General features: G+C 41.2%; 1 protein-coding gene across 3 annotated transcripts in view; it reads right to left on the minus strand.

The window, feature by feature from the left end:
- The window catches only part of ZNF385D (zinc finger protein 385D), a 615,949-nt gene that overhangs the window by 203,598 nt on the left and 384,869 nt on the right, over positions 1 to 27,482 (minus strand). For all 3 annotated transcript variants that reach the window (XM_073568247.1, XM_073568257.1, XM_073568267.1), the window contains one exon: positions 6,351 to 6,513. In XM_073568247.1, coding sequence (XP_073424348.1) covers positions 6,351 to 6,513 — 163 coding nt within the window. The remainder of the gene's footprint in view (positions 1 to 6,350; positions 6,514 to 27,482) is intronic.

The raw sequence follows: 27,482 nt of genomic DNA on the forward strand, positions 1-27,482 counted from the left end.
TTTTCTCATGTAAACTTTATGTTGATGCCTTTGCCCAAAAAGCTCTACTTTTGTCTCATCTGACCAGAGAACATTCTTCCAAAACGTTTTAGGCTTTTTCAGGTAAGTTTTGGCAAACTCCAGCCTGGCTTTTATGTCTCGGGGTAAGAAGTGGGGTCTTCCTGGGTCTCCTACCATACAGTCCCTTTTCATTCAGATGCCGATGGATAGTACGGGTTGACACTGTCGTACCCTCGGACTGCAGGGCAGCTTGAACTTGTTTGGATATTAGTCGAGGTTCTTTATCCAACATCCGCACAATCTTGCGTTGAAATCTCTTGTCAATTTTTCTTTTCCATCCACATCTAGGGAGAGTAGCCACAGTGCCATGGGCTTTAAACTTCTTGATGAGACTGTGCACGGTAGACACAGGAACATTAAGGTCTTTGGAGATGGACTTGTAGCCTTGAGATTGCTCATGCTTCCTCAAGTCCTCAGACAGTTCTTTGGTCTTCTTTCTTTTCTCCATGCTCAATGTGGTACACACAAGGACACAGGACAGAGGTTGAGTCAACTTTAATCCATGTCAACTGGCTGCAAGTGTGATTTAGTTATTGCCAACACCTGTTAGGTGCCACAGGTAAGTTACAGGTGCTGTTAATTACACAAATTAGAGAAGCATCACATGATTTTTGAACAGTGCCAATACTATTGTCCACCCTCTTTTTTATGTTTGGTGTGGAATTATATCCAATTTGGCTTTAGGACAATTCTTTTTGTGTTTTTTCATTTAAGACAAATTAACTGAAGATAATAATACAGTACCAAAGAATTTGTGTTTGCAATCATTTTCAGGAAGAAACTGAGTATTATCTGACAGAATTGCAGGGGTGTCAATACTTTTGGCCACAACTGTAAGAGCATGAAAATTCAAAGTTGGAAAATTGTGAAATTTTCAAAATTTTTGCCAAATTTCCTTTTTTTTTTCACAAATAAACTCAAGTCATAACAAAGAAATTTTACCAATATCATGAAGTACAATATGTCTTGAGAAAACATAGTCAAAATCACCAGGATCCATGGAAGCATTCCAGAGTTATTACCTCATAAAGGGACAGTGGTCAGAATTGTAAAAATTGGCCCGCTTTTTAACGTGCAAACCACCCTTTGGGGATAGGGGGTTAGAAACAGCTTTTATGCGTCTTGGCAAGCTTGCCACCAGTCTTTCACAGTGCTTCTGGCTCAAAAACTGAAGCAGTTCTTTTTTGTTTGATGGCTTGTGACTATCCATCATCCTCTTGATTACATTCCAGAGGTTTTCAATGGGGTTTAGGTCTGGAGAATGGGCTGCCTATGACAGGGTTTTGATGTGGTGATCTCTCAATTTTTGCCAGAGCTCTATTCCAAGGGATTGAGATGTGCATATACCCATAGGTCAATTAACTAAACAAATATACCAACAGATAAATAAATCACTATTCCATATTATTTGGGTACAGTATATGTACATACACAGAGACAATGCCCGGTAAAGTGTAGATAAGTATATATCCTACAAACAATCAGAGAAAAGAATAAAATATCATAGTGAATAATATCCTCACCCACCAAACACCTAAGCTAGGAACAGGAATGTTGAGTAACTAAAATCCTACCCCAACAAGAAGGGGACAACATTCACCTCCCAAAACTACAGCGATTTGCTTCTTGACATATCACTAATTCAGTGTTTGGCCAGTATTTTATATCAGTATTTGTAAGCCAAAATCAGTAGTAAGTGAAAAATGTTGAAGTGGTGACGTGTTTCTATTATAGTTTCCTCTGATTGTCCCACTCCTGGTTTTAGTTTTCACATATTGATCTGAAATACTGACCAAATACTGAATGTGTGAACATGGCCTAAAAGCGTTCATATGAAATGGTATCTTCACTTGCAGTGGTCAGTATCCTGTCCGTATGCTATCAGTTTGGCATATGGATAGTACACGGATGTGTAATATGTTCATTTGAATGTACCCTTAGGGATATGGATAGCATATGGACATAAAAAAACACATACGTTTGAAACACTGATTGCATATGGATGACAATATGGATGGAAAATTGTCATTATTTTTGGATGGAAAACAGACAATTTTTAATACACTCATGTGAACCTGGCCTTATTTTAAAAAAGTAAAACCTTGCTGCTGAACCTGTAACACTTCAGTCAGATGTGAAATATTTTATTTTCTACTCATCACCACCAGTGATGTAACTATAGCATAGCATTCTACCAATTGAGATAGTGTCAAATGTTACATAAAAATCCACGTACATTGCATCTACTTGATGCCCCTTGTCCAGATTCATGCTTACAACTTCATAAAAAGCATATAAATTGGTTTGACATGACCTTGCTTTCTAAAAGCCATGTTGGTTATCAGTGACTATACGGTTACAACGCTGCAGAATTACTCAACGCTGTACTGTTCTGTACACAGTACTAGGCTTTTACTGTATTGTACTCTGTTTTACTGTACTATACAGTTTGAGACTTTACTATCTTACACTATAATATTTTATTCTACTGATATATACAGTACCGTATTATATTGCACTCTAACCTGCATTATACTACACTGTGTGCACAATTATTAGGCAAGTGAGTATTTGACCTTATCAACATTTTTATACAGATTTTTCTACTCCAAACTGAATAAACTTGATTACTTATTGAATGAAGCAGATCATGTCTTGTGTAATGAGGAGTGGTGTAGGTCACATTAACAAAGTGTGCATAATTATTAGGCAGCTTGTTTTCTCCAGGCAAAACGGGCAAAAAAGAGATTTAACTCTGAAAAGTCAAAACTTGTTAAATTTCTTACAGAAATTTTCTGACAGAGTTTGAGTCGAGTGTCATAGGCATAATTGACCCTATGAGAGAACATACAACCTAATAGTTGCCCAATAACTGTGCACACACAGATATTATTTTAATCCGTTAACCCCTGGAGCTTTTTTCGGTTTTGCATTTTCATTTTTCACTCCCCTTCTTCCCAGAGCCATAACCTTTTTATTTTTCTGTCAAAATGGCCACGTGATAGCTTGTTTTTTACGGAACAAGATGTACTTTTGAACGACACCATTGGTTTTACCATGTCATGTACTAGAAAATGGGAAAAAATCCCAAGTGGGGTAAAATTGCAAAAAAAAAAGTGCAATCCCACAGTTGTTTTTTTGTTTGGCTTTTTTACTAGGTTCACTAAATGCTAAAACAGACCTGCCATTATGATTCTCCAGGTCATTACGAGTTCATAGACACCAAACATGTCTAGGTTCTTTTATATCTAAGTGGTGAAAAAAAATTCCAAACTTTGTTCAAAAAAATTGCGCTGTTTTCCGATACCTGAAACTTCCCCATTTTTCGTGATCTCGGGTTGGGTGAGAGCTTATTTTTTGCATGCAGAGCTGATGTTTTTATTGATAATATTTTGATGCAGATGAGAACTTTTGATTGCCAGTTATTGTAATTTAATGCCATGTCACAGCAACAAAAATAACGTCGTTCTGCTATTTTGACTTTTTTCTCACTGCGCCGTTTAGCGATCAAGTTAATCCTTTTCGTTATCGATAGATCGGGCGATTCTTAACGCGGCGATACCAAATATTTGTTTTTTTGATTTTTTTATTGTTTTATTTTGAATGGAGCTAAAGGGGGTGATTTGAACTTTTATATTTTTTTATTATTTATATTTTTAAAAACTTTTTTTTACTTTTCACATGCTTTAATAGTCTCCATGTGAGACTAGAAGCTACCACAGCCTGATCAGCTCTGCTACATAGAGGCGATGATCAGATCCCTTCTATATAGCAGAATTACTCAAGTTCTATGAGTGGCGGTCACCAGGTGGCACTCACAGCAAGCTGGCGCTGACAACCATAGAGGTCTTCAGGAGACCTCTGGCTGTCATGCCAATGACTCGGTGACTCGCGATCACGTGATGCAGGTCACTGGTGGGCGGATTTTCGGAGTGTTTGCCAGAAGAGATTGTTAAATGCTGCTGTCAGCATTTGACAGCAGCATTTAATGGAATAATAGCCGTGGATGGATCGCAATTCCACCCGCGGCTATTGCAGGCACATGTCAGCTGTTCAAAACAGCTGATATGTGCTGGGAAAGATGTTGGCTCACTGCCAGAGCCCACATTAAAGGGAGAGAGTCTGACATTGGCGTAAATGTATGCCCGATGTCGGAAAGGGGTTAAGAAAGCCAAAATCTCACTTTTAATTTCATAAACTTTCAATTTTCATAATAATTAATCTTTTGGATTGACTGACAGCACTGTAGTTGTTCAATAAGAATATTAATCATTAAAAATACAAACTGCCTAGTAATTCTGCACACAATGGAAAACACACTGAATCATACCATCCTGTATTGTGTAGCAATGTAACAACATTACACGGCACCATTGCATGGTGATATCACCACAGTTAATGGTGTTTGGACTGCTTTCTTTCATGCTGTGTTTTCCCTATGATCCACATGTCATTATTGAGGTCTGTAAATGGAGACACTTCAGGGGTCTGAAACAACAGTGAAAAAATAATCCTTACATCTCAAGCACACAGCCAGCCTACGCATCTATGGTGCTCTCACATACAAACTGAACCTTTAACCTATGAAAACTTGGCAAAGAAATAAGATAATATTTTCCAACCATATTTGTGACTGAAAATGCAACGTGTCACGTCAGTTTGTATCTGTGGAAATTATGCAAATGTTATGGAAATGTTTTAAGTTGTTTTACATTTAATGTTTATTAAGATATATTTTCCTGTTTGAGTCTATTTTCTGTTTTAGCTAATGAAAAATAAATGAAAAACTGCAGCAAATCTAGGCTAAATGAGGCCTTTTGATTTTTATTCTCAGAGAATGGGTTTCTGTAGTTTTTGAAGCTGTTTTTAAACCAATGCCTTGAGTAGTTACCTCTGTTTTTACACAGACTCTTTAAAGGGTTTAACTACTACTTTGATAATAGTGAACTATCTGTAGGAATGCTGAACAACATCAAATCAGTGGCGGTACAAAACTAAGATCAAGAACTTTAGCTCTGTTCCTATTGAATTAAACAAGTGATCTTGGTCCACCAACAGTCTGTTATCCTAAGTGTAAATCATCAATATCAGATTAGTAGACAACTCCTTAAATTTACTACGAAAAAAACTAAAAACTCTGTTGTATGACTTCATATGGTTCACAAATTATCAGGGGTCCGTCAGGAAATCTTGGTGTGTGATGCCTTACAGTAGCAGATGATTTAGGATCACAGAGGATTGAATGGTGTAGTTTTTCTGTACTTTTAAGTACTTTTTAGTACTTTTTAGTACTTTTTAGTTCCTTAAGATTCCTTAATTTCTCTAAAAAACCCAACACAAAATTGCACTATGTCAATAAGACTTTGTATGATTCACAAAAGGTCAGAACTGCTACAGAAAACCTTGTGTTTTATGCACAAAAATGAACATTGCACAATTTTATGCATCAATAAAAAATGCAATGTAGTCATCAAAAGAAATGGAAAAGTTTTGCCTTAATATGATATATATAAGGCATGTCTGCACAAATCCTTTTTAATTCCAATCTATAAATGTAGATGTAATAAGTACAACAACTATGTCACTACTCAAACAAAATACACCAAGTACCCCCAAGGCTATGATGGACTATGGTGGAGGGTATCAAGTCTCATTGGTTTGTTTTATGAGTTCTATCAGCATTTCAAAGGGTTATTCCTTATTACAACCTAATATTTCTCAATTGGTTAGGTAGTAAGAGTTTGATCATTGGGTGAATAACTGCTTAGACACCACCAAACCTGAGGATGGGATTCTGGGATTTCTCATTAAAGCAGAGGTTAATGCACCAATGGTGCACACACTTGACTATTGCTTCATGTAAACAGTGACTTCAGTTTCAGAATGGTTGGAGGTTCTAGTAATCAGACACTTAAGGGCTAAATAGGGTAAAGGTCATAACATACATTATGGCGGGATAACCGTATTAACTCACTTTTTACCTAAATTTGCAGAAATGATAAAAGAATATATATCCCTATATATAAGTTCTGTATATCCTGCTCTACCCTATTGCTATGACCCTATTACTATGTGATATAAGGTGGAATAGGATACTATAGGAAAACAGAATTAATATATATTTTATGCGATGTTATTATGGTTATATAAGTAATGCAACTGTCACTTACAAACATTTTTCAAGTACATGAGCATGGTAAAAAATCAAAACTGTGAGAATGTCAAAAGGAAAGCAAAACTAGACAGATACAGCAGTTAAACAGCCAAAAAAATAGAAATTATCGCTTAACCTGTTTTCTCAGAGCTCCCATTGATGGTATTAGTAGGGATGGAAGTGAAGATAGTCTTTGTGTTGTCCTTGGTAACAAGAGATTTCTGCTTGATTTTCATGGCTTCCAGTGCTTTGAGCTTCTTGGCATGTTTCGTGCCTTTGTAGTGGGCCACAGCTTGGCTCTACAATGGAGAACAAAATGAACCATGCAATCAGGCTCATTTCTGAACTTGCAAATGCTGTGTCGTTCAAATACAAACAAGCTTTCAATAAAGGTTACCAAACAATATTTATGCAGTACATAATAATACATTGTATAAATAATAGAAAAATAATTATTTAGTTTTTTCATTATAACGTTAACTACTTTACCACTTGAAAAAGCATTCTAAGAAATCAGCAAATCAACATGTAATGTAACAAAAACCTCGAGAAAAAAATATTTATCTAGAACCATGCGAGTTTATTTATATTCCATTGAGTGAATATATAACCACTTTGAATAAGGGCATAATAAAGAGCCACTAACAGATACAAGTTTAAAAGTTCAAAAATATTGTGTTTTGTTTCTCATGTGGTATCTATCATATCAATTACGGTATGTAAAGAAACGCCCTTGCAGTCCACAGCTGCACAGAGATTCTGCAGCTGCAAAAGAAAGGAATTGACTGTCAGGAGCCATGAGTGTGCTAGAGTTGCTGCACATTAGCAGACTAATACGTCATCCTGCAACTATGGTTCATATGCCAGCCTCAGTTACAAAGGAATTCAGAAATAATAAAAATGTAAAAAAAATATAATAAATGAAAAAGGTTGAAAAAAAGTAAAATTCTGTGAAAAAGGAAAAATGCCACAGTCAGTCCAAAACTGTGTTTCGATCTCTCATCTTGATAAAAAAATGATTTATAAAAATATTTTGTTACAGAAAGAAGAACACAGTTTAACTGCTTCCTAACCGCCAAGAGACTTTAAACATCCAAGTGGTCTGGGTCCTACTCTGCAGTGATGTTCTCAAATATCACTGCTTAGTAATGTAGCTACAAGCGATAATTGTGTCTCTGGCAGCAAGGACCCTCATAGAGACAGATGATTTGTTACTGTCTGTGCTTTCTCTGTCTTGTATACACAATGTAAAAAAGTGTGCATATTGTAATTGGAAGATTTCATAGCGCTTCATGCACCATATACAAAAGTCATGGGATTGACAACTCTGCTGTTCACCAGGAGGCTGCATTTCCCTTGTAACTGGGACTAATATGCCATCCCAGTTTACAAAAGAAATAAAAAATAAATAAATATTGAAATGCCTCCAGTTCCCCCCAAAGATATTTTATGATCTTATGAGGGACATAATGTGAAAATAAATGAAAACAAAAATGTAAAAAGCAAAGAAACCTAAATGCATAAAAATGCCACTGTCATTCCAAATCACCAGTACTAGCACCACTCAACTAAAAAAAAGTCTGATATATAAAAATATTTGCTATAGAATGGGCAATACATTTTTAAATGTAATTTAGAGGTACTTTGCGGTGAAAAAAACAACTTAAAAACAGACACTTATTTCTCATATCTCAACACCTATATTACATGATATCAGAAAAAAATAGAATATGACAGTGACATAAAAATTAAGCCTCATGTATCACAAAAGCTTTTCGAACTGTGTCCAAAAAAATGAAAATGGCCCCATTTTGAACTGGTTACAATGTATTTTAATGGTTCCTTGTGGTCTCAAAAAAACAATGGAATAACAAACATGAAATTTACATTTTTCCCCAATATCAGCGAAAAAGCAACAAAAACACACACATATGTATATGTGTTTGTGTGTCATAAAAATAACATTTTGTGTATTACAAAAAAAGAAGAAAAAAGTATTTTAATAGCTAAATAAAAAAGTTTTTAGAACTCCTAAATCTGCTCTTAATTAACTGTCTTAAACTGATTAATAACATTTATGGTATTGAAAAAATTGATGGCAAGTGATGAGAGTTTACAAAAAGTACTATTTTGCACCAGAACAAACAGTGGGAGAAAAATTGCATTTTTCTAATCTATTTGTCATAAATATTTAAATACAGTATATGCCCCTTTAGAAATAAGCAAAAAGTATAAAAAGAAGATTAAAAATTAGGAAATTGGCCAAACAGAATTGTTCCCTGGTATGGCCAAATGAAATGATTCCTGTCCTCTTTTTCACCCATCTTGTGCTCTTGTGGCTCACATAAACTGTAGGTGTTTTGTAACATTTTGAACCAGGACATATCAAGTGGTTAAAGAACATGTCTTGTCTCCATTACATTATCAACTGCATTTTACTTTCAAATTCAGCTTCAGATGTCAGATAACAGAGGGTTAAAATCATATTTTGTATGTATTTTTTCATGTGATATGCATTTTCACATTTGCACTACAAATATTTTTTATTTCAGAAATGTATTGTATTTATCATTATGAGTGAATTTCTATTAGAAATCCATTGAAAAATAATATATAGATATACCAAATAGGTAAATCCAAGTTATTTGGAACAATCCCCCTTAATTTGATGTCAGAGGAAATTAAGGAAAAGCATTCAGAAAAATACACAGAATGCTTTTAACTCAGAGACATGTTGCTAATAATTATCATATGCAGTAACAGTAATGCAAATAATGCAAATCTAGATATACAGTGTATAAGCAATCAATATCTGCATGCAAAACATGGCATTTATCCATATAGAAAGAACACTGGATGGGTAATATAACATATTTAAGAAGAGCATAAATTAGAATCATGCACATTTTAAAAATAAAATGTTCTGTTTTTGCAAATTCAAAGATCTCTAAAAGAATTTTCTTGCATAAAGCAAGAAAAGTGACTAAGTGTTCTCATAGCATCAATAACATCGTGAACATCAAGTTTGCTTAGCATACAGAAAACTCAAAAGACTAAACAACTAACATCCACTAGCATCCACCTCATTACAGTTTCATCTTGACTCTTTTTCATGCATTGGAGAGCAAACAATATACAACTTTTAAAGGAACATTAACATTCTGTAAGTAAAGATTATTTAATAGATAAACCGTATGCAAATTTTTCATACTACTACAGTATTCAACATCTATGGCCATAACAATTGATCAGAATCCTGTGGTGGTCATATGCTGATCAATGATGTGCATCAGTTGTTTTCTAGTAGGCTGTGTATTAGAGAACATCAAATTTTATGACATTCAAATTTGCCAGGTTCAATTAATCTAATATATAAAGCTCAATGTGTTTGTGTATGTTTGTATGTATGTCTGAGATTGGCATCCGCACCGTCGCAGCTACAGCCACAAAATTTGGCACAGTCACACGTCTGGACCACGAGAGCATCATAGGCTATGTTGTGAGGTGAAATTTCAACCCTGCACATTCCAATTCACCAAACAATTTTGCCCCTATATACATAATGGGGAAAAAGTGAAAGGAAAAGTGTTGGAGGCAAATTGACAGCTGCCAGATGTGAACAAGGGGGACTTAAAGAATGAGAGCGATGGCGCCAAACAGTATTTAATGTACAGTTGCTAAGGTGGGGCCCTGACATGGGATACTCACCACACACGTAGATATGAACACACACACAAAATGTGCCACACACTACCACGTGTTTCAACACATATACCACCCTCAGCACACTTTTCACCACACATACACCAACCTCGCCACATAAAAGTCGAAACACAAAAGTCGCCACTCAAAACTCGCCATGCTGTCCCAGAGCTGTTTAAAAGATGAAAAATGAGCTGTGATTGGTTGCTATCAGCAACAGTTTTCTTTGTAGACAGTTGTGGTAACTGAGGACTATTATTCTTATCATTTCTATGGTGATATCGTCTTTCTGTAAAGCTGGAAATAACACAATTTATTACCGTGCTAACACAGACCACCCTCTGACACAGACTGCAGGGGGAGCCCAGTATCACACAGGATAGGATTAGATACACGGCTCAGCAGGCAGTATCAAACAGGATAGGATTAGATACACAGCTCAGAAGTCAGTATCACATAGGAGAGGATTAGACACATGGCTCAGCAGGCAGTATCACACAGGATAGGATTAGACACATGGCTCAGCAGGCAGTATCACACAGGATAGGATTAGATACACAGCTCAGCAGTCAGTATCACACAGGATAGGATTTGATACACAGCTCAGCTGTCAGTATCACACAGGATAAGAATAGATACACGGCTCAGCAGACAGTATCACACAGGATAGGATTAGATACGCAGCTCAGCACACAGTATCACACAGAATAGTATTAGATACACGGCTCAGCAGACAGTATCACACAGAATAGGATTAGATACACAGCTCAGCAGTTAGTATCACACAGGATAGGATTAGATGCACGGTTTTTATGTGCAATATAATCATTATAATTTGTTATAACTAACCACAGTTGGTTACTATGCCAAGGCAACGCCGGGCTCTTCAGCTAGTCTAATATATAAAGCTCAATGTGGGTGTGTATGTATGTATGTATGTATGTATGTCCGGGATTGGCATCTGCAACGTCACAGCTACAGCCACAAAATTTGGCACAGTCACACGTCTGGACCCTGAGAGCGTCATAGGCTATGTTGTGAGGCAAAATTTTAACCCTGCGCGTTCCAATTCACCAAACAATTTTGCCTCTATCTACATAATGGGGAAAAAGTGTATGTATTGGCATCTGCACCGTCGTAGCTACAGCCACAAAATTTGGCACAGTCACACATCTGGACCCCGACAGCGTCATAGGCTATGTTGTAAGGCAAAATTTTAACCCTGCGCGTTCCAATTCACCAAACAATTTTGCCCCTATCTACATAATGGGGAAAAAGTGTAGGTATTGGCATCTGCACCGTCGTAGCTACAGCCACAAAATTTTGCACAGTCACACGTCTGGACCCCGAGAGTGTCATAGGCTATGTTGTGAGGCGAAATTTTAACCCTGCACATTCCAATTCACAAAACAATTTTGCTCCTATGTACATAATGGGGAAAAAGTGAAAGGAAAAGTGTTGGAGGCAAATTGACAGCTGCCAGATGTGAACAAGGGGGGCTTAAAGAATGAGAGCAATGGCGCCAAACAGTATATACCGTACAGTTGCTAAGGTGGGGCCCTGACATGGGATACTCACCACACACGGGGATATGAACACACACACAAAATGTGCCACACACTACCACGTGCTTCAACACATATACCACCATCAGCACACATTTCACCACACATACACCAACCTCGCCACATAAAAGTCGAAACACAAAAGTCACCACTCAAAACTCGCCACACTGTCCCAGAGCTGTTTAAAAGATGTCACTGTCAAATGTAACATCATCCTGCTTATTCCATCTTCACAAAAAGATTGCAGGAGAAATAAAAATCTCTGTGCCGTCACTTATGACAAGCAAGCATATCGTCTCATTGACAATGAAGATCCGATTTAAAAATATATATATTGTGCTGTCTTGCTGCTTTCAAGTACTTTAAGAATAAAGAAAAATGTGTAACTGTAAGGCTATGTGCACACGTATGCAGAAAATTTCTGCATGAAAACCGGACTCCTTCCCAGAAAACGTGCGTTTTTTTCCGCGCGTTTTTGCCGCGATTTTTTCTGGAGCGTCCCCAGACACATGGAAAATAGCCAGAAATGCGGAATTTACTGCGAAATTAATGAGCATGCTGTGTTTTTTACCGTGAAGCGTTTTTTTTGCGGTAAAAAACGCATCAATATGCACAAAAAGTGCAAAATGCATGAAAATGAAAGGGAAGCTTCTTCTAGGCGTTTTTTGAGCGGATTTTTTGGTAAATCCGTGGGAAAAACGTGAAAAAAAATGCTGTGTGTGAACACAGCCTAATATAGATTCAATTTGACACTCAGACAGGATGGTAGTAATTAAAAAAGTTTGTTCATTAAGGCAATCTTTATGTTTAACTGTTTTTGGTCTTATAATTATGCCAGGTAGGCTAGGGTGAAAACCTAGTTCTGCAGGCTTTGTTTAGTGCAACTGGCTGGCTCTGCAAATAAACAGGCTAGGTGTTCATCTAAGACAGTCAGGGAAGCAGACTAGACCAGAAACATGTGATGGTGTCTCCGCGGCTTGTGTTTTGCACGTTTTTTACATATTTCCCATAAGGGATGGGGACATTGCTCTAGAATCACTGCGTTGAGAAACATGTGATGGTGTCTCCGCAGTGTTGGATGTTGATCTCCATGAGTTCATTCATCCTCATTTTTCACAGTCTTCTACTAGGCATTGCTCCTACTGGCCAGTTTCCTACTCCACACTGATGAGAGGCAATACCCCAAAACAGCTGTCTGTGGATGGATACCATGTTTTGGCATAGGTGGTTTCCTTCATTGGAGACTGTCCTTTCCGTGGTTGTTCCTTCCCGGGGAAAGACCTGGCTAGTTGTTGCTTGTGTTGAGAAACATGTGATGGTGTCTCCGTGGCTTGTGTTTTGCATGTTTTTACATATTTCCCATAAGGGATGGGGGCATTGCTCTAGAATCACTGCGTTGAGAAACATGTGATGGTGTCTCTGCAGTGTTGGATGTTGATCTCCATGAGTTCATTCATCCTCATTTTTCACAGGGAAGCAGACCAGACTGGATGAGTCTTGAGTGGAAAAGAGAGACCAGCCAGAATCCCTTTCTGAGAAGAGTCTGCACAAGTCATGTGCAGAGAACCACAAGTATCAGTGTTTGCTATGGACAATAGCTGTTTTACTTGATCGAGATCGGGCTAGGTCAACCGTATATGAGCAGCCATGGTCAGATTTGTTAGGTAATGCCTTGAAAAGACTAGGGATTTATGTTTAATATTTTGTTGCTTTGGGACTGTGCAACCTGTGAAAAACTGCATTGGCTGTGTGAACACTACCTAAGGCCTAATGCCTTCAATTATAATTAGAGTTGAGCGAAACGGGTCGGTCATATTCAAAAGTGGCCGTCTTTCGCTGAAGTCGGGTTTCATGAAACGAAACTCGACCATAGCGTGAGGTCGGCCACGAGATCAGCGACCAGAGCGCCAAAGTCGCATGTCAAAAGATGCTTCCAGCGCCCTTTTTCAGCCAATGATGGAGGACGCACACTGTGGGCAACGCGATGACATAGGCATCGGTCACCACCATCTTTGAGAAGGGCATGCAAGTGATTGGCTGGCTTTGTGTGGCGTCACAGGGGCTATAAAAGGGCGTGAACACCGACCGCCATCTTACTTCTGCCGATCTTAGCATAGGGAGAGCTGCTGCTGCTGTTTCTGTAGGGAGAGCATTAGGCAGGGAAGAAGAACCAAAAAACTGCTTCTGCTGTTAGTGATTTCCACTTACAACACAACACTTTGTGTGCAGTGACAGGGGAGGCTCTATTTTTGTGCATCAGCTCTGTTGGTTATTAGGCTGCCTTATAAGGCTAACTGATAGCTGCATTGCTGTTTGCACACTGCTGTGCAAACTGCTTTTTTAAAAGCAAAAATACTTTTATTCCTCTTTTCTGCACAGTTACCAAGGGTTCATTTTTCCACCCTTTTTGTGTGTGCACTGTGCAGCAGTCCTGCTTATTAGGCTGCCTGCGTCCGTACTTGGACTGAGAGCATCATTGTCAGCGTCCTCAAATCTCTAGTGAGATCCAAAGTCTCACCAATCCTATAGACACCCTCCACCTTGTCATACACCATCCAATTTCAGCCTGTTACATTGAGGTGTAATCTCTCCTGGGCCAGAGACAATAGTTCTGTGTCCTCAAATCTATAGTGAGATTCAAATTCTCACCAATCCTAAAGACACCCTACACCTTGTCATACACCATCCAATTTCAGTCTGTTACATTGAGGTGTAAATTCTACTGGGCCAGAGACAATAGTTCAGCGTCCTGAAATCTCTAGTGAGATTCAAATTCTCACCAATAGTAGATACACCTTCTACCTTGTTTTACAGTACCATATAGCTGGTGGTATTTTGGGTACATTTTCACAAAAATTAGCATGGAAGTTGGCGGGGGTTGCCAGCTGGTCCCGATGGTGGTGGTGGTGTTGCATCTGTTGGTAGTGGCAAAAGCACAATAGCTCCTAAGGCAGCAGATGTTAAGCCTGTGTCATCGTCTGGCTCCACAGGGCCTCGAAGGCTCTCTTTTCTGGCAGTAGGTAAACCACTTTTAAAGCCGGAGCTTCAGTTTTGGCTTACATTGCTGACACAGCCTCCAGCTGTCTCACCTCCTCTTCTGAAGTTTCAAAAAATAAAAGCACTGAGTCATCATTGGAGGCTCCTGGTCAGGAACAACACCTTTCCTTGTGTCCTTCACCCCTACCAAAAGTGAAGGATGTGTCAGGTCAAACTACCGATTACTCCATGGAGCTCTTTTCACATACCATGCCTGGGTTATCAAGTCAAATCGTGAATTCCCCAGTCCAAGATGAATCTGGAGTGCACAGATGCACAGGCACTGCTAGATTGTTCTGCTGGTAAATTCACTCAGAGCACCACATTGTCCTCGCAGTGTACTGAGGCAGATTCAGACCCTGATGAAGCTCAGGTGCCCCTTCCCGCATACTATACCACCTTACACGGTGACACAGAGGAAGGTGCACATGAAATTGAAGAGGAGGTGATGGATGACCTAGTTGTTGACCCAGATTGGCATCCATTGGGGGAAGAGGGTGCCGCTGCCAGAAGAGGAGGAGGAGGATCCGCAGCAGGCAACGACATCGCAACAGCTGTTATCTGGCAGGACCGTAGCAGTCCAACAACGTGTTACAAAAAACAAAAGGGTTGCAGGACAGATTGGCCAGACGGTCAAATTAGCACAGCGTGCAAGGTCTCAAAATGTCTTCCATAGTAGGAAGAGTGCAGTGTGTCACTGTTTTGAACAAATCCTAATGATCAGGCAAAAGTTATCTGTAAGAAGTGCGCAAAGGCCTTTAGCCGAGGGAAAAATCTGAGAAATTTGAATACCAGTTGCATGCTTAGACATTTACCACCATGCACTTGCAAGCATGGACGGACTACCAAACCTCATGTACAACATGTACACCTGCTCCGAATGAAGGTAGTAAGCAACGTTACATCGCTTCCCCCACTGTAAGCCCACCGGTTAGCACACCACCAGCAGCAAATGTCAAGGTGTCGCCGCAAGGGAAAAGCAGTCATGGAATCACAATGTTATTGCTACGAAAGACTGAATCTAGGCCATCAGCAACACCACCAACACCATCACCATCACCAACCCTCTCTCAGTCTGCCATGTCCACTGCTAGTTCCACCATATGCAGTTCTCAAGTCCAGCTCACCCTACCAGAGACTCTGAGTAGGACAAAAAAGTACTCATCCTCTCATCCGCGTACACTGGCTTTGAACGCACACATTGCCAAACTAATCTTATTAGAGATGATGCCCTACCGGTTGGTTGAAAGCAAAGCTTTCCGCGAGCTCATGGCCTATGCAGTACCACGCTATGACCTACCCAGTTGGCACTTCTTTTCGTGAAAAGCCATCCCAGCCCTCCACATGCATGTGAAAGACCGCATTGTCCACGCACTCAAGCAATCAGTGAGTGGAAAGGTGCACCTAACAACAGATGCATGGTCCAGTCGGCATGGCCAGGGCCGTTACGTGTCCATCACTGCGCACTGGGTTAATGTGGTGGATGCAGGCTCCACAGGGGATAGCGTCGGTGGGACAGTGCTGCCTAGCCCCCAGTATAGGAAACAGTTTGCCTGTAGGCATTCGACCCTCCTCCTCCTCCAGAAGCGAAAGCTCGTCCACAGAGCGCAGTCACACGAGCACTCCATCCGCAGCTGCCAGTGTTGCACACGAGGTGTCCCACTATCGAACAGCTAGTGGTAAGCATCAGCAGGCTGTGTTGAATATGATGTGTTTGGGAGACAACAGACACACCGCGGAGGTACTGGCCGACTACTTGCAGCGACAAGTCATGGCTGGGTAGTCTACATCTTGAGGCAGGCAAGATAGTTAGTGATAACGGCCGGTGTTATGATTGAGTCACCGTAGGAGGCAAAAACAGAAATGCTAGCTAAGTCCAGAAAACCAGAGAAGTTGGCAGCTATCGGATTGCAGACCCCTGAACCTATCAACACAACTAGCAGTAGCCGTGGGAGGTTCCTACGATGCCCTAGACCCCTCGATCACAGCCGGAGAATTAAATAGGCCTAAAGAAAGAAAGGGGAAATCTAAAGTGCCCCAGAGCAGACCCCAAAGCAATAGGCAGCCCCCAACATATAATGACGGTGAAGCAAGATGAAAATACTAACACAGACAGAAAGATAGACTGAGCAAAGACGGGTCCCAAGCTAACTAGATAGAAAAGGACAGGAAGGCTGCTGTCTGCAATCCGTGAAAAACCCTATGAAAACAAGAGCCAACAGACTGACAGTGAAAAAGGCCCTGAAGACGCTAGGCATCAAAAAGCTATGTCAGTACTCAGGAATATTCTGAAGACAGAGCTACAGGCAAAAGGAGATTCAGCTCACCCCAGCAGTGAATGGCAGAATACAGAAAAGCAAGGAAAACAAAAAACAAAACAAAAATGCTAACAGGCAAAACAGAAAACTTAGCTTTAGAGGAGCAGGAATCAGACTGGTGTCCTAGAAGTCCACAGAGAAATCACCCGCAGGGCAGAAGGGCGTCGGCAGCCTTATATCCAGTCCGTGACTCCACTCAGCCAGTCATCCTCATTAGGCTCAGGTGCCTGATAATCAGGCTCATTATCTTCCTTTACCAGAATAGGGAGTTCACCAGACCTCAGTGACGAAGGGGAAAATGAACTCACAACAGTACCTCCCCCTTGAGGAGGGGTCACCGAACCCTCAACCACGCCACCAGGGCGATCAGGATGAGCCCGATGAAATGCACGCACCAATCTTTTGGCATGAATATCAGAGGCAGAGACCCAGGAATTATCCTCCTGACCATAACCCTTCCACTTAACCAAATACTGGAGTCTCCATCTAGCCAGACGGGAATCCAGTATTTTCTCTACCTCATATTCCATGTTACCTTCAACCAATACAGGGTCTGGAGGTGCCACCCCAGGAACAACTGGTTCAACAAACCTCTTCAAAAAGGACTTATGGAACACATTATGGATTTTAAATGTGACAGGAAGAGCCAAACGAAAAGAGACCGGATTAATAATCTCCAAAATCTTGTAAGGTCCAATAAATCTAGGCTTAAACTTAGGAGAAGCCACCTTCATAGCAATATTTTTTGATGATAACCACACCATATCACCAATCTTAAACTGGGGACCAATGGTCCTATGTCGATTGGAAAACCGCTGGGCCTTTTCCTGGGAGAGAGATAACTTATCCACCACTTGGTCCCAGATCTGGTGCATTCTCTCCACCACAGTGTCAACACCTGGGCAGGCAGAAGGCTCCACCTGCCCTGAAGAAAATCAAGGATGAAACCCAAAGTTACAAAAAAAAGGTGACATCAAAGTGGCAGAACTAGCTCTATTATTTAAAGCAAATTTGGCCAAGGGCAAAAACGAAACCCAATCATCCTGATCAGTGGAAATAAAACATCTCAAATATGACTCCAAGGTCTGGTTTGTTCTCTCTGTCTGCCCATTGGTCTGAGGGTGAAAAGCAGAGGAGAAGGACAACTGAATTCCCAGCTTGGAACAGAAAGTCCTCCAAAATCTAGACACAAACTGAACTCCTCTGTCAGATACAATGTTCTCAGGAATCCCGTGTAAGCGAACCACCTGTTGCAAAAACAGGGGCACCAACTCAGAGGAAGATGGCAACTTAGGGAGTGGTACAAGATGAACCATCTTAGAGAACCTATCACAAATCACCCAAATAACAGTCATTCTTTGAGAGACCGGCATATCAGAGATGAAATCCTTTGAAATATGGGTCCATGGCCTCCTGGGCACCGGCAAAGGCATCAACAACCCACTAGAGTGAGAACAAGATTTAGACCGGGAGCAAGTCCCTCAAGACTGCACAAAATTCCTGACATCATGAGACAAGGTGGGCCACCAAAAAGAGCGACTCACCAGATCTCTAGTACCAAAAATACCTGGATGACCAGCCAATGCAGAGCAATGAACTTCAGACATCACTCTCTTCTTCCACTGGTCAGGAACATACAACTTTCCACTGGGACAACGCTCAGGTTTGTCCTCCTGGAACTCTTGCAGAGCAAGTCTCAAATCGGGCGAGATGGCAGAAAGAACTACCCCTTCGCCTAAGATGGTAGCAGGCTTGGTCACCACAGGAGAATCAGCAAAGAAACTCCTAGAGAGGGCGTCTGCCTTGACATTCTTAGTTCCAGGAAGAAAAGAGACCACAAAATCAAAACGTGTAAAAAACAAGGCCCACCTAGCCTGTCTAGGGTTCAAGCGTTTAGCCGACTCTAGGTAAATCAAATTCTTGTGGTCAGTGAGGACCACAACTTGATGTTTAGCTCCCTCCAACCAATGTCTCCACTCCTCAAATGCCCATTTCATGGCCAACAGTTCCCGATTCCCCACATCATAGTTACGTTCAGATGGAGAGAACTTTCGGGAAAAGAAAGCACAGGGATTCATTTTAGATGTTACAGGATCCTTTTGGGACAAAACAGCTCCTGCACCAATCTCAGAAGCATCCACCTCTACCTGGAACGGGAGTGAGACATCAGGTTGCCGCAAAACCAGGGCGGAGGTAAATCTTCGCTTCAGCTCCTGAAAGGAAGCAACAGCCTCAGGAGACCAATTCACACATCAGCACCCTTCTTAGTCAGATCAGTCAATGGCTTGGCAATACTAGAACATTTTGCTATAAATTTCCGATAAAAATTAGCAAAACCCAAAAACTTCTGGACGGCCTTCAAAGAAGTGGGCTGAACCCAGTCATAAATGACCTGTACCTTGGCCGGGTCCATTTCAATAGTTGACGGAGACAAAATAAATCCCAAAAATGAAATCCTCTGTACTCAAAAAAGGCATTTCGATCCTTTGACATACAGGGAATTCTCCCTCAAGAGCTGGAACACAGTCCTAATATGTTGCACATGAGAATCCCAATCCTTGGAGAAGATCAAAATATCATCCAGATAGATAATCAAAAATTTATCGACAAAGTCTCGGAAAATATCGTTCATGAAGCACTGGAAGACAGAAGGGGCATTAGTGAGCCCAAAAGGCATCACCAGGTACTCAAAATGTCCCTCCGGAGTATTAAACGCCGTCTTCCATTCATCCCCCTGCTTAATGCGGATAAGATTATACTCCCCCTGAGGTCAAGCTTGGTAAACCAGCAAGCACCTCTAACTCTAGAGAATAGATCTGAAATCAGGGGTAACGGATACTGATATTTAATAGTAATTTTATTGAGGGCACAATAATCAATACAAGGCCTTAAAGAACCATCCTTTTTGGCCACAAAAAAAAAACCGGCACCTAAGGGTGAAGAGGATGGTCTAATGTGACCCTTCTCCAACACCTCCTTAATATAGGACCGCATAGCCTCGTGCTCGGGTACAGATAAATTGAAGAGCCGACCCTTGGGAAATTTACACCCCGGGCTTAGTTCAATTGCACAGTCATAACTCCTATGAGGAGGCAAGGACGCAGACTCATTCTCACTAAATACATCATAAAAGTCCGCCAAATAGTCAGGAACATCATGCGACTGAGGAGAGGTGGAAAAAACCGGAGCCTCACTAAAGGCACACCGACAACCCCAACTCACCACAGACACAGATTTCCAATCCAAAACTGGATTATGAATTTGCAACCAGGGAAACCCCAGAACAACGGCATCATGCAGACCATGCAATACCAAAAATCTGCAATTTTCTTGATGGTCTGGGGCGACCCGCATGACCACCTGGGTCCAAAACTGAGGTTTATTTTTAGCCAAAGGAGTAGCATCAATCCCCCTCAAAGGGATAGGCGTCTGCAGAGGTGTCATCGGAAATCCACAACGTTTAGCAAAATCCAAGTCCATTAGGTTTAGCGCCGCTCCCGAATCCACAAAAGCCTTGGCGGAAAATGTGGACAGGGAGCAGATCAGAGTAATTGCCAGAAGAAACTTAGGTTGAACACCACCAACAGAAAACGTGTGTGCAAAGCGTTTCTCTCGTTTAGGACAAACAGAAATAATATGCGAGGCATCTCCACAGAAAAAACACAGCTTATTACACCTTCTGAACTCCTGACGTTGCGCCTTAGACAAAACTCTATCACATTGCATAGGTTCAGACGTCTGTTCAACCAGTGGCAACACCTCTCGTGCAATCCTGCGTTCACGTAAACGCCGATCAACCTGAATGGCTAATGACATAGAATCGACCAGACCAGAGGGAACAGGAAATCCCACCATAGTATCTTTTACGGCTTCTGACAAACCCTTCCGAAAGAGAGCAGCCAAGGCATTATCATTCCAGGTAGTAAGGACCGCCCCCTTTCAGAACTTTTGACAGTACAACTCTGCAGAATCTCGACCCTGGTTCAATGCCAACAGGGTCTTTTCAGCCTGATCAATAGCATTAGGTTCGTCATACAACAACCCCAAAGCTTATAAGAATGCGTTCACATTAGTCAGAATAGGATCATCTGGTTTCAAAGAAAACGCCCAATCCTGGGGATCGCCACGCAGCAAAGAGATGACAATTTTAACCTGCTGCGCGGAGCTCCCTGACGAGTTAGGCTTCAAGGCTAAAAATAATTTACAATTATTTTTGAAACTCAAAAATTTAGATCGATCCCCAAAAAATACATCAGGTGTAGGGATCTTTGGTTCAACAGCATGCGAACGAGCAAGGTAGGCGGAAATTCCCCGCACTTCCACAGCGAGCTGCTCCACACGATCAGACAATTGCTTTATCTCCATTGAGAGAGAAAAAAAAATTCCCCCTACGGCCTCAGAGATATAGAGGAAAGAATATACACACACCTTTTTTTTTTTTTTTTTTTTTTTAAACACAATTCTTTCCTGCTATTGAGTACCCTAGGATCTGCGGTATCGCGGGTGATTCTGTTGTGATTGAGTCACCATAGGAGGCAAAAACAGAAATGCTAGCTAAGTCCAGAAAACCAGAGAAGTTGGCAGCTATCGGATTGCAGACCCCTGAACCTATCAACACAACTAGCAGTAGCCGTGGGAGGTTCCTACGATGCCCTAGACCCCTCAATCACAGCCGGAGAATTAAATAGGCCTAAAGAAAGAAAGGGGAAATCTAAAGTGCCCCAGAGCAGATCCCAAAGCAATAGGCAGCCCCCAACATATAATGACGGTGAAGCAAGATGAAAATACTAACACAGACAGAAAGATAGACTGAGCAAAGACGGGTCCCAAGCTAACTAGATAGAAAAGGACAGGAAGGCTGCTGTCTGCAATCCATGAAAAACCCTATGAAAATAAGAGCCAACAGACTGACAGTGAAAAAGGCCCTGAAGACGCTAGGCTTCAAAAAGCTATGTCAGTACTCAGGAATATTCTGAAGACAGAGCTACAGGCAAAAGGAGATTCAGCTCACCCCAGCAGGGAATGGCAGAATACAGAAAAGCAAGGAAAACAAAAACAAAACAAAAATGCTAACAGGCAAAACAGAAAACTTAGCTTTAGAGGAGCAGGAATCAGACTGGTGTCCTAGAAGTCCACAGAGAAATCACCCGCAGGGCAGAAGGGCGTCGGCAGCCTTATATCCAGTCCGTGACTCCACTCAGCCAGTTATCCTCATTAGGCTCAGGTGCCTGATAATCAGGCTCATTATTTTCCTTTACCAGAATAGGGAGTTCACCAGACCTCAGTGACGAAGGGGAAAATGAACTCACAACAGGCCGGAATTTTGTGGCAGCCATAGCCTTTTCAAAACTCAGACACATATCTTGCCTGGCTCACACCTTGAACCTGGTGGTGCAGTGCTTCCTCAATAATTATCCGGAGTTAACACCCCTGCTCCATAAGGTGCAAAGACTGTGCTCGCACATCCGCCAGTTGCCTGTACACTCCAGTCATATGCAGAAGCTGCAGCGATTGCTCCACCTTCCCAACACCGCCTAATTATCGACATTGCAACAAGGTTGAACTCCACCCTGCACATGGTTCAGAGGCTGTGCGAACAGAGGCAGACTGTAATTCATTTGAGGAAGGATACATGGCCAGGCAGTTTGCAGGCAGACATGGAGTTGTCTGGTGTGCAGTGGTCGAAGCTGAAAGACCTCTGTAATGTAAAGTCCTTCAGTGTTTTGAGGAATGTACATGGCTGGTAGGCGCAGACGACGCCATCATAAGCATGAGCATCCCACTTATGTGTCTGCTCATGCAAACGTTGATGCACATTAAGGAGCAGGCATCTGCAGCTGAGGAGGAAGAGGAGGGAAGCCTTGATGACAGTCAGCCATTTTCTGGTCAGGGAAGTCTTGTGGACGAGGTGGAGGAAGAAGAGGAAGAGGAGGAGGATGATGGGGATGATTATTTTGGGGAGGAGGATGCTTCTTAAGGGGCAAGAAAAAAATGTTGGCGTGGCAAGGTCAGGTACAGGGTTTGTGCTTGACTGGAGGGATGTGGATTTGCCAGAAAGTGCTCCTCCACCCAGCACTCGCAGTGTATCATTGACACCTGGAACATTGGCCCACATGTGTGATTATGACTTGCAGATCTTTAAAAGGGAATTCGCATTGCCAAAATGATGAACAATGACGACTACTGGTTGGACAGCATCCTGGATCCACACTATAAAGGCAAATTCCAAAACATCATGCCACAGGAGAACCTAGAGCTAATATTGGCTAACAAACAAGCAACTCTGGTAAACCGTTTGTTTGAGGCATTCCCATCACACAGCGGCGGTGATGTTTTTCCAACAAGCCGTAGGTGGCAACATGAAAGAGGTGTTCGTGGTGCACATAGCCGAAGTGGCGTTGGACACAGGGGTTTCGTGACCATGTTGTGAACTGATTTTTCAAGTACCGCTCACATGACTGGTAATACTGCATCGATCGAAAGTGACAGGAGACAGCAGTTGTCAACTATGGTAACAAACTACTTCTCCTCCCATATCGATGTTCTCCCTCACCGGTCATTCCCCTTTGACTATTGGGCCAGTAAACCTGACACCTAGCCTGAATTGGCACAATATGCCTTACAGGAACTCGCTTGCCCTGTTGCTAGTGTGTTATCTGAATGAGTCTTAAGTGCTGCTGGATCAATCCTGACAGAAAAAGGACCCATCTGTCGACCCAAAATGTTGATGATCTAACCTTCATTAAAATGAACCATGCATGGGTTTCAAAGGATTTTGTCCCACCCTCCACCGCTGACACGTAGGTTGCCAGAAAAATGGCTTGCTTTTGTCCTCCTCTTCCGCGGACTTCTCCAATTACTACATTTGCAGCTGCTGAATGTCCAACATCAACATATGCCAATTTTTCCACCTCCCTAACTGGGCTGCCTCCACCCACATGACCGGTTTCACCACCTGGTGCACACACCCGTGCAAGTGCCGATGCCCTGGACAGGTGGGTGGGCACACTGTTTGGCAACGGCACTGGCACAAGGTCCCTCATAGTAGAATCAAGTGTCTCTGACGGTGGGGGTGCACACCTGCCATCAGACACACCGGTGTACTATGAGGGGCCCTGTACCAGTGCCGTCACCAACGAGTGGGCCCCCCCTGCTTGCTCAGGATCACAGTACTTGCAAAGTTGAAATACTTACCTCTCCCTGCTCCACCGCCGTGACGTCTTCCGCGTTTCCTGACAGTGACATTCTGGTCAGAGAGTGCGATGACATCATGTCTGTACGCCCTCGCCCTCTGCCTAAACAGTCCAAGTGCAGTGAGATGGAAGATGGGGACAACGAGGAGTCCAGACTAGTACAGGGATTCCCTAGTGAGGAGACTTATTTAATTGTTTTCAATGTTGGGACAGCTATTTTTGGGGAGCACTATACTCTGGAGAATGTTATATGAGGCCCACCATACACTGGAGCATTCCAAAGGTGGATATCAGACACTGGAGCAGCATTTACAGGACCCATTATGCACTGGAGCATTAGAAATGGGGCCCATTATATATGGAGCATTATTTGGCCCATAACACAGTGGAGCTTCATCTATGGGGACCAACATATACTGTAGCATTATGTGGAGCTCATCATATACTGTTTCAAACATTATATGGGACCAATGATTCTGTATGGAGAAATATATGGGCCTCATTACTCTGTATGGCGCATTATGCGGTGGCCATATTACTGTATGGAGTAATATACTGTCCGTTTTTGGAGTTATTGTAGAATTTAAAATGGATATCAGTCATGTGATGTAAGAAGTGAAGTATTTTTCATTGTACTATACCGCTATTTCTTTGCCGTATCAGAGGATCATGAATTGTGGCATGTGTTAAAGGAGCCCATTGACACTCGTTGACCCTGGGCTCACGAAAATCTGTAGCCAGCCCTACCCCCCACAACTTTAGCCAATTAACCTCCAGTTTTCAATGCGTAACTATTATTATAAAGTAAACTAAGGTTGACAAGCTTAAGTAATAAGAATTTATGTTTTTGGCATTAAAATGGGCAGAGTAGGTATGTTTCCTGTCCTCCACTCACTGCCGACTTTTCTTCCCCATTGACTTGCATTGGGTTTCGTGTTTCAGTCGGCCTTCGCCTTTTCACGATAATCGGTCGATTTTGTTCCACCCGACTTTTGAGAAAGTCAGGTTTCATGAAACCCGACTCAACCCGAAAAAAGGCAAAGTCGCTCATCTCTATTTATAATGAATCCCGCACTTAGGTTCTGAAACTGCAAAAGATCTTTTACCCTTATACACATTTGACAGAGATAAGTATTTCATTAGACTAGTAAAGGGAAGGTTTTGTAAATGATGAGGATCTAAGTGGTAACATTTTTTATTGATTCTCACTGATTCAAGCATTTCATTCATTTTTATACTCTCCCATCAAGCTTGTAATCTACTATTTTTTAGCCCGCATAGGAAAGCATGACTTTTAAAATCAAACAGAAACTATTCTTTATTTACTCTGCATATTTTACACACATAACTATAGGTACAGTAGGTAGTCATAGTTGCTGGTATGCAAGGTCAGAAGAATACCTGTGGCCATGATAGAGGAGAACTCTGCACTGCTGTTGGCACCTCTGCAGTTTTGTCAGGAGTTTGTGATGCTACGAATTAGTGGATCTTTTATCAAGGTAAGTGTAAATGTACCATAAAGATCATTGTGCAATTATTCCTGAGTACACCAATACTGAATACAAATGCATTTAAAAGGTTGGGCAACCCTGGTCATAATTGCTGTTATTTTGAACAGGTAAGCTAGTTGATTATGAATTCATCTTTAAAATGGCTAAAGAAAACACATTTCCTTTGTATTTTAGGCAAAAAAAATCTTGTCATTTTTTACATTTTAAAAATTACAAAAAAGAAAATGATCTGATGCAAAAGTTTAGACATCTTTTGAGATTTGTGTGCTTGGATAACTTTGACCAAGGTTTCAGATATTATTTAGTCTGTTAGGGTTATGGCTTGTTCACTATCATTATTAAGAAAGGACAGGTGATATAAATTTTTCAGCTTTATGAAAACTCTACCCTTGTACCAAAAAACAGCAGCCATAGGATCTTCTAAGAAGCTGTCTAGCGCTCTGAAGATAAAAATTGTGGAGGCCCACAAAGCAGGAGAAGTCTATGAGAAGGTAACAAAGCGTTTTCAAGTTGTACATTCCTCAGATTGAAATGTAATTAATAAGAAATGGCAGTTAACAGGAACAGTGGAGGTCAAGATAAGAACTGGAAGACCAGGCAAAATTTCAGTGAGAGCTGCTTGTAGGAGTGATAGAGAGGCATATCAGAATCCCTGTTTGACTGCAAAAGACCTTCAGAATGATTTAGCAGACTCTGGAGTTGTGATACATTGTTCCACTGTTCAGAGACACCTGCACAAATATGGCTTTCATGAAAGAGCCATCAGAAGAAATCCTCTCCTGCATCCTCACCACAAAATTCTGCATCAGAAGTATGCAAAAGAACATATAAGCAAGCCTGAAGCATTTTTTAAACAATTCCTGTGACATGACGAGGTTAAAATAGAACTTTTTAGCCACAATGGTCCAAGGTATGCGTGGAGAAAAAAGGGGACAGAATTTCCATAAAATAACTGCTTGACAACCATTAAGCATGGGGGTGAATCAATCATGCTTTGGAGTTGTGTTGCAACCAAAGGCACAGGGAACATTTCATGGGTAGAGGTATAGGAAAGAATGGAGTCAATGAAATCTCAACAAATTCTTGATGCAAGCATAACACCATCTGTAAAAAAAAGCTGAAGCTGAAAAGGGATGACTTCTACAAATGGATAATGATTCTAAACACATGTCAAAATCCACAACAGACTACCACAAGGCGCAAGCTGAATGTTATACAATAGCACCTACAGTCCCCTGATCTGAACATGACTGAAAATTTGTAGCTAGACCTCAAAATAGCAGTGCATGCAAGATGACCCAGAAATGTCAGAGAACTGGAAGAATTTTGCAAGGAAGAATGCATGAAAATCCCTCAAACAAGAATTGAAAGACTCTTGGCTGGCTACAAAAATTTTTTACAAGCTGTAATACTTTAAAAAAGGGGTGTTACCAGGTACTAATCATGCAGGGTTCCCAAACTTTTGCATCGGTCCATTTTCTTTTTTTTAATTTTTAAAATATTACAGATAAATATATATATATGTTTTGCTTAAAATATATATGAAATGTGTCAAATTTAACATTAGGCCTATTAGAGATCATTTTATCTTCAACTTGCATAACTCTTCACAATAGCAGTTTTTTGGTCATGGGTGCCCAAACCTTTACATGCCACTTTATGTGGTGGAAAATAACTGCTTGACTACATGTCAGGAAAGGAAGGAGCACTATTTAACTTTTGGAGTGCAAAACTGACTGGAATGGATACTGGATGCCATGTTTGAGTTTGCAGAGCCCCTAATGTGCTTAACCAGTGGAAACCCACTACAAGTGACTTCATTTTGAAAACTACACCTCTTAAGGAAGTTATTAAGAGCTGTGGTGAGCACCTTGAACAAACAGGTGTCTCACATAATTTTTTGACACTGAGCTATGAAAATGAAAAAATACATTTTATAGATA

Source organism: Dendrobates tinctorius, unplaced genomic scaffold (assembly GCF_039654945.1).
Source record: "Dendrobates tinctorius isolate UK_male_01 unplaced genomic scaffold, ASM3965494v1 ptg000005l, whole genome shotgun sequence".
NCBI lineage: Eukaryota > Metazoa > Chordata > Amphibia > Anura > Dendrobatidae > Dendrobates > Dendrobates tinctorius.